General features: G+C 39.6%; 2 protein-coding genes across 2 annotated transcripts in view; both read left to right on the top strand.

The window, feature by feature from the left end:
* LOC113215375 (myrosinase 1-like) overlaps positions 1 to 8,083 on the top strand; it is a 28,552-nt gene that overhangs the window by 19,070 nt on the left and 1,399 nt on the right. The window lies entirely within an intron of this gene.
* LOC127750378 (piggyBac transposable element-derived protein 3-like) lies at positions 3,793 to 8,077 on the top strand. Its single transcript, XM_052271966.1, has 10 exons — positions 3,793 to 3,916; positions 4,002 to 4,390; positions 4,529 to 4,581; positions 4,664 to 4,825; positions 4,905 to 5,214; positions 5,299 to 5,400; positions 5,483 to 5,674; positions 5,749 to 5,823; positions 5,902 to 7,163; positions 7,249 to 8,077. The coding sequence occupies exons 7-10, from the start codon at positions 5,666 to 5,668 to the stop codon at positions 7,442 to 7,444; spliced, it is 1,542 nt and encodes a 513-aa protein (XP_052127926.1). The 5' UTR covers positions 3,793 to 3,916; positions 4,002 to 4,390; positions 4,529 to 4,581; positions 4,664 to 4,825; positions 4,905 to 5,214; positions 5,299 to 5,400; positions 5,483 to 5,665; the 3' UTR covers positions 7,445 to 8,077.

Here is an 8,083-nt window from a genome sequence, read left to right as displayed (position 1 = left end):
GGAAGTTCTAGGGAGCATCCCGAACACACTGAAATCTTTAAAATACGAGAAGCATTAGGCTAGGTACAATACTAGTGTATTTCAAAGTTTGAAAGCTGCGCGACTTTCAGTTTTGCTCCTAATAACGGTGAAAGGCAGCAAAATTTTGAACTTTGAAGGGTCGCGACGCCTAATCTAAGGGTCACAGAGCAAAATGGCGGAGGTCGCGGAGAAGGGAAAATACCCTTCCACTTTGGTCGGACCTTCGGCTCCACAAATTTCGAGTTCCGGCCTCAAAATGCAGCTGAGGTCGTGTACCTCAAAGGCTCGCAGCGCGCTTAGCAAAGACTGGAGTACTGTCTGGCCCGACCATCGCCAGTTGGTGATCACCGGCCGGCCGGCCAGCAGTGAGTGCACAGCGTGGCGAGTGGGGCAAACGGGGCTGGGCCGTGCAGTGTTAGGGTAGCCGGAATACAATGCGGCTTGGGAGACATAGCTGTTGACGCCCCCCACCCCATTCCCGTCTCTGCCTGGCCGCCAGCGCGCCAGGATGCCTGTACCTGCTTGGTGGAGCTGGCTCGGAGCCGCACCCGCCTCCCCCGCCTACGCGCCCGCCAAGGAGAGGGACCTGGGCAGGGAGGAGGGGGCCAATGGCGAGGCGGCGAGCGGCAGGCAGAGGCAGAGACAAAAGCTGCATTGGGATGGCCTGAACGGACGTTCACTCGCATCAGGTTCCAATGGCCAAGTGAGTTACGAACGAAGCGTGAGCGCTGAGTTGGCATGGCCGGGGTTCGGTTCCCGGCACTGCCAACAACATGCGTATCTCGCGGCTATGTAGTGTAGTAACCCAACCAGCCATGATGTAAGCCTACAATGGTTGAGACGACACAGGTCAAGGATTCAGGGGAGGGTCTGAGCCCAGTCAGAAATGGATCGTCGAATCGACGTCGAGTCGACGTCGATGTTGTCGATAGGTCATCGTCAGTCGACACATCAAAAAATTCGATGGAATTTCGATGTTTGAATAAAATTACATAAAAACTACCCAAATTCATATTTCATTCCTATATTATAGTTCGAAAATACAAACATGTCAAAATAGTTGGCTTACGGCATGTTGAAGTTGCCAACGTCGATTCGACGTCGATTCGATGTTGGCTTCGTTTAGATGCCAAAACCATCGAAACTTTGGTCAAATCGAAGTTATGAAGTTGTCTCTGATCTAACTGACGCAAGGTGGATTGACAGTAATGTAATGTTCGCTTGGCTCTCGTTACCTGATTCAAATTTGGCGCCCCATTTGTCATGTACTTTCGCTCGTTTGGTTGTTTTTTTCGGCGGTTTCAACAAATTAATTTAAAATGCGCTGTTAAAATTTTTAAAAATTATATCAATTGAGCGTTTGAAACTAACGTGAAAAAGAATATCGATCAAAATCTCCATGTTCGTAAGGTCGTCTTTTTGATCCAAGTAGTTGTTTTCATTTCATTTCCGGTACAGAAAAGCAGCATGGAAACTTAGTAAAACGAAAGGAAATGTGTTTGAGTTCCTAAAAAATGGCAGAAAATCTCCCAGTAAGTATTTCTTTTGGTTCTTTTGACTTTATAGTTACTTAAGCTCTATTCTTTGTGTGTAGAATTTTCCAAACCGATTGAGGCTTGAGTGACTTCCCATTCCGCACCGGCCGGCTCGTGACAGGTTAGGTTTGTGAGATGTGAGATCTATCTATCATGTTCAGAAACCAGATTCAGTGAGGCGTCGAGTCCAACGACGGGCAGAGCCAAGGGCAGATCGGGTCCTTGCTGTAGATGAGCTTAGACAGCAAGTCCGCGGAGCTTTGGGCCGCCAATGTCAGCGTGATTCGAGTGACTCAAGTAGTAGTGGGAACATCAGTTCATCAGATGAAAGGGCAGAAGAAAGTGATGATGATAGAGTTGAACCTGATATTAACAATGAAGAAAGAATTCAGCCTCATGATAATGAAGAAAGGGAAGGTGAAAGAGTAGATGAAGAGGCGGAACTTGATCAAGAGATGCCGGAACATGTCAACGACAGTGAATCGGATGACCAACAAGTGGCAGGTGATAATGTCAACATTAATGACAGCTCAGATGAGGGCGACAATGCAAACTTGACAGCTGAAGAAAAAGAAGCCTATTTGAAAAAATCCTTGCAAGAATGGGCTACAAGTGGTGGAGTTCTCTCGGAGTAAGATTGATGAACTATTGGGTAAAACTTCGTATGTTTTTAAAACCATACCAAAATCTTACAAAACTTTACTTAGGACCACTTCAAGTGTCGAACTTCACACTGGTGAAGATTTTAAAATGTGGTATAAGGGAATAAAAAATAATTTAAGGCAAATGAAACTAGATGAGTATATTCAAAAATATAGGTCTATCAAGATAGATATTATCATGGATGGTCTACCACTCAGCAAAGATTCAAGCTGTAAAAAATTTCGGCCAATTCTTGGAAAACTTGTGAACAGTGTCAATGAGCCATTTGTGATAGCAATTTATTGCGGTGCTAAAGATCCCAGAGACGTTGATACCTTTTTAGGAGATTTAGTTGTTGAACTGGATGAGTTAGCGCGTCAAGGGTATGACCATAATGGTGTTAATGTACCTGTAGAAACAAACAATTTTACTCTAGATGCCCCTGCCAGATCACTCGTGAAATGTTGTATAGGTCATGGTGGGTATGGAGCCTGTGAGAAATGTTGTGTAGTTGGTGAGTACTCTGAAAATAGAGTTAATTATGCAAATGTACCTGCAGACTGTCGAAAACGTATGGATGAAGATTTCAATGACAGGACAGACAGATTTCATCATGTAGGTATATCACCCCTTAGTCTTTTGAACATTGGCTTAGTCTCCAGTTTTCGTTTCGACAGTCTCCATCTCGTGTACAAGGGTGTGTTTTTAAGATTTCTGGAAGCAACTTTCACATGGGAAGGAGAGTGGAATCTTGAGGCAGGTACAATTGAAGATATATCTGTGTTTCTCGAGAGTTTAATTAGCACCTGTCCGAGGGACTGTAACAGGAAACCTCGGAAGATAGCAGACTATTATAAGTATAAAGCCACTGAACTGCGCCGTCTTCTCATGTATGATGGTGTTGTTGCCTTCAAGGACAAATTGAATCCCTGTATCTATAAGATGTTTTTATTACTGCATTGTGGGATTTATATTTTAGCTAGTCCTTATTTGTTGCCCAACTGGGTTGACCAAGCAGAAGAAATTTTGAAGACTTTTGTTCAGTATAGTGCACAGATTTTTGGAAATCACTTTGTGGTGTACAATGTTCACTCTCTTACTTGGCTGATGAGTGCCGTCAGAACGGCGCTCTTGAGTCATTCAGTGCTTTCCCCTATGAAAACCAGCTGAAAACTATCAAACAAACATTACGTTCAGGTTATCAGCCACTTTTTTTTTTTTTCAAAACAACTGGAGCACACATGATTTGGGAAGCGTACACGCCGCGTTGGGAAGAAAAACTGCTAGATCTTCTACCTAGACTTTGCGGACTCAGCTTCGATGAGCGTGAAAACGCCGAGAAATTGTTTTGGCAAAATAAGTTACTGATAAAATATCAAAAAAGGTAAACATATTTATTTTATGACTTCTATTTGATTTAAAAACATCCTTTTGTACTTTGCTTTTGGTTTTTCTCTTGTCTGATATTATTATTTTTATCTTAGAGTGACAACATCGGTACACAAAAGAAGGTAAGTATATTAAATTTTTTGTTCTTAGTTAAATACTCTAAATCTTCCTCTCACCTAAATATTTTATTCTCATTGCAGGGAGCTAAGAATGCAAGAAAAGCAGTCCAAAGTAATGTGAAATCTAAGGGTCAAACTGGCTTGACCCAGAAGCCACAAGATAGTAGTAGTGATGATGAAAATCTTGCCATTGTACAAAAAAATTTGATGGTATGGATACCTTTATCTTCATTGATCACTATACCACTATTTCTTGCTTGAGGTAATTACATTTTACTGTCCCCTTTGATTCTAGGTCCAAAATAATAAGGCACCTGTTAAAAAAGTAACAGTTTCTACAAAAGCAGTTAAATTTTTTTAAAAAAATTGAGGAACCGTCTGTTTCTAAATTGAACAAGTCTGGAGCGATTCCTAAAGTCCTTAACAAGAAGCCAGTCCAGATTTTGAAAAAGGTTGAGAAACAAACTGTTGAATCGAATTTGAACAAAACTGGAGCGATTCCTAAAGCCGCAAACAAGAAGCCAGCTCAGATTTTTAAAACTGTAGCCCCTACTGTTGCCCCAAGTTTCAACAATACTGGAGCGATTCCTAAAGCTCTAAGCATGAAGCCAGTCCAGATTTTGAAAAAATGTTGGGAAACCAGCTGTAGCATCCAGATTGAACAACACTGGAGCAATTCCTAAGGTAAATAAACCTATTAATCTTAATACCCTATCTATTTTTAAAGAATTTCCCTCCCTGTTATTACTACTTTCTCTCCCTTGTTGCTGGTTTTGTCCTTCTACAGATTTTGTTTTCTTTTATATTTCTTCGATGCCAAAGGTACTAAAGACAAACAATACTTCAGGCTCAGTTTTAAAAACAACAAACATCAGGTAAGCATTTTGTCAAGAACTTTATTTTTATCTACTCCCTGCTTTGATCTTCCTTGATATTCTCTCTATCTCTCTCTATCAGGATCTGATTTCACCAAAGACAAACACTTCTTCGTGTTTAATTGTTACTGAAAGCATAGATGACAAGAGCCGCTGTGCTAAACATATTGAGCAGTCAAATTGCAATGGGCAACCTCAAACACATTCTTCAGTTTCAGTTCCAAAACAACTGAACAAATCTATAGTAAGCATTTTGTCAACAACTTTATTTTCTATATTGTCCCTTCTTTGATTTTCCTTAATTTTCTCTCTCTATCTCTTAGAATCTGAGTCCTTCAAAGAAGAAGACTTCTTCGTGTTCAGTTGTTACTGAACACATGGATGAAAAGAGCCGCAGTCCTGAACATATTAAGCAGTCAAAGTGCAATGGGCAATCTCAACCATATTCTCCATTTTCAGTTACAAAACAACTAAACAAACTTCAAGAAAGTATTTTGTGGACAGTTAAATTTTTAATTTCTCATTCCCTTTGGTTTGTATTGCAGTAATTTATATTTTTATCCCTCTTAGAATCTAATTCATCCTATCGGGATCAGTACTCCACCCTCAGTTGATGCTGAAACAGCCAAAAGGGTATGCAAATTAGTAAGCTAAAAATGTTCCACTCTCAAACAATTTGATACAAGACATTTTTCTATTATTTTTTTTAAATTCTAGCGACAAGAAAACTGCAATGTTGAAAGTAGCAGAGAACACTTTATTTCATGTGAACCATTTAAATTTGCTTTGCCAACCTCTACTCCTAAACGGAAATCAAAGGTGTGTTCTGTGTTCTCTATTTTATAACACTGGAATATTTGTATCTTATTGGTTCACATTTTATTTTTGTTTATTAATTCAGGTTCTAGAGAAGCAATAAAGCAATAAGGAAGATGTTGATATCTTAGACTTAACCATCAGCACCCAGACAGAGGAATCGTCCATCTACTGTAACATCTCAGATGTACTGTACGAGTCAGACTGCTCATTAGATTTGTCTGTAAAAGGAAAATCAGATGTTCCTCAAAAATGTTCTCTCTTAGGCATGAATCATGTAAGATAAATAATTATTCTTAAATCCTGTTGTTTTGATATCTTTAATATTTTCATTCTAATTTTTACTTCTAGGACAACAATAGCTCCTTGCATAATGTAAGCGCTAGTTCCAACAACAGCACAGGCCGGACTCTTCGACCCAAGAAGGTAGTATGTAAAGAGGCAGATTTCATTTCGCGTATTCTGTTGTTGGTCAATTTTATAACTTAGATTTGCTTGATGCAGGTCAGTGCAAAGAATCTCTACACTGTCACCTCTGATGAGGATGAGGATGAAGTTCTTGAAGAAACTGAAGACGAAGTAGAATGGAATGTTGATGATCCTGCAATTATAAATAATTGTGATACAGTAGAATCTGTCATCAGTTCAGGTGCTTCTAGTGAGGACGAGCAAGTAAAGGTCACCTTACCCAAAACAGCATTGCGGTCCAAATGGTCAAAGATGCTTGCACCTAAGCGTAACAAAAACAACTTGGCCGAGTCATCCAATGAAACAAATCATTGGGTTCGTGAAGAAATTGTTGTCCCTAATCAGGAACCAGTCACCATCCCTGCACCAGATGAAGACTTGAGAGATCCATATGCATATTTCCAGTATTTTTTTGATGACAGTCTTCTCGAGAGTATTGTTACTTACTCCAACTCTTATAGTATCTGGAAGGATGGTAGTGAGAGGAATTTGAATTTGACCAAGACTGAATTACAACAGTTTCTTGGAGTGTGGATGTATATGGGAGTAAATACCTTACCTGGAATTAGAGATTTCTGGGCTGCTGACACCTTGGTTAATCAAGTTGCCAGTATAATGTCATTCAATCGCTTTCAAAAAATAAGAAGTCACTTACATTTTTTTGACAAATCTCAAGAGGCATTTCTCCCAGCTGGTGATAGATTTGCCAAAGTAGGCCTCATTCTGGATCACATGAAAAAGAAATGCAATGATCTTGATCAGGAAAAATACTATTCAATTGATGAGACTATGGTCCCTTACAAAGGGAAGTTTGCTTGGGCCTTACGCCAGTTTATCAGAAACAAACCTCACAGGTTTGGAATAAAAATTTTCAACTTGGCTGGCACATCGGGTATTGTCTATGACTTTTTACCATATGCTGGTTCCGAAACTTTTCGAGGCATTGAATTCAGTCCCGAAGAAGAAGCCTTGGGTGTTGGAGCCAAAGTAGTCCTAAGCCTTGCAAGGAGTATTCATGATCCTGCAAACAAGAGTGTCTTCTTTGATAACTATTTTGCCAGTGTTAAACTGGTTAGACACCTGAAGGATAATATGCATTTGTTATCAACGGGGACAGTGAGGAACAACCGTATTGATCATTGCCCACTGATTTCTGATAAAGAATTAAAATCAAAAGGCCGAGGGGCCTATGACTTCAAAAGTTCTGATGGAGTCCAAGTCACTAAGTGGATGGACAACAAAATAGTACACTTAGTATCTAGTTTATCGGGAGCTGGACCAGAGGGCACTGCTAAGAGGTCAGTTTTCTTACTTTTCATTAAATTATTTTTTACAATTGCATCGAAAGGTATATCTTTTGATGACACTTTACTCTTTTTTCAGATATGATAAGGCATCTAAAAGGCGTATTAATGTTCCCATACCACATGTCATTCAGCTATACAACAACAAAATGGGAGGAGTTGATCTCAGTGACATGCTTGTTGAGATTCTCAGATCACCCACAAAAGCCCGTAGATCTCAGTGTATTTGCGTATATGATGGACCTGGCTGTTGTAAATTCATGGCTTTATTATAAAAGACACGCTACAATCCTTGGCAAGAGAATTGTTTACAAAAACTTGAAAATGTTTAAGTTAGAGGTGTCAAAGCACCTCAGATATTCTGGTTCAGCAAGGTATGAAACGGGGCCTAAAATCTCTAAACAAATCAAGCTGACTAGGTGTCCTAGGCCAAGTAATAACCTTCGATATGATCGCCAAGATCACTGGCCCTCCTATCACTTCCCACAAGGAAGGTGTAAATACTGCACTGAAGGAAAAACAACCGTTATTTGTGGGAAATGCAATCTGCATTTGTGCTTTGTCCCCTCCATGCAATGTTTCCTTAAGTACCATTTACCAGAGATGGAATGATCTCATGACTAGTCGCTACTACCAAATATTTCTTCTTTAGGTAGAACTATCTAGTACTGTATGTACGTGTACTGCTAAAACCTGTATTTTTGTTATCTTCTCATTGGCAATTGTTTCGTCAAACTTACTACTATCTTGCCAATATATAATTTGAGAAGTGCGTTCTTGTTGAGCATTTATTGCTCAATACAACTAATCTATAATGATATAGTCCTGAACGAGAGATAATTATTCATTTACTTTAACTTTATTTTAACTCTTATATTCACACTTTCTTTTGTTCAAACATTTTATTAACATTC

Source organism: Frankliniella occidentalis, unplaced genomic scaffold (genome assembly GCF_000697945.3).
Source record: "Frankliniella occidentalis isolate FOCC.00 unplaced genomic scaffold, Focc_3.1 Scaffold181, whole genome shotgun sequence".
Classification (NCBI taxonomy): Eukaryota; Metazoa; Arthropoda; class Insecta; order Thysanoptera; family Thripidae; genus Frankliniella; species Frankliniella occidentalis.
Note: the sequence above shows the minus strand (reverse complement) of the source record. Positions and strands in the feature narration are given on the sequence as shown.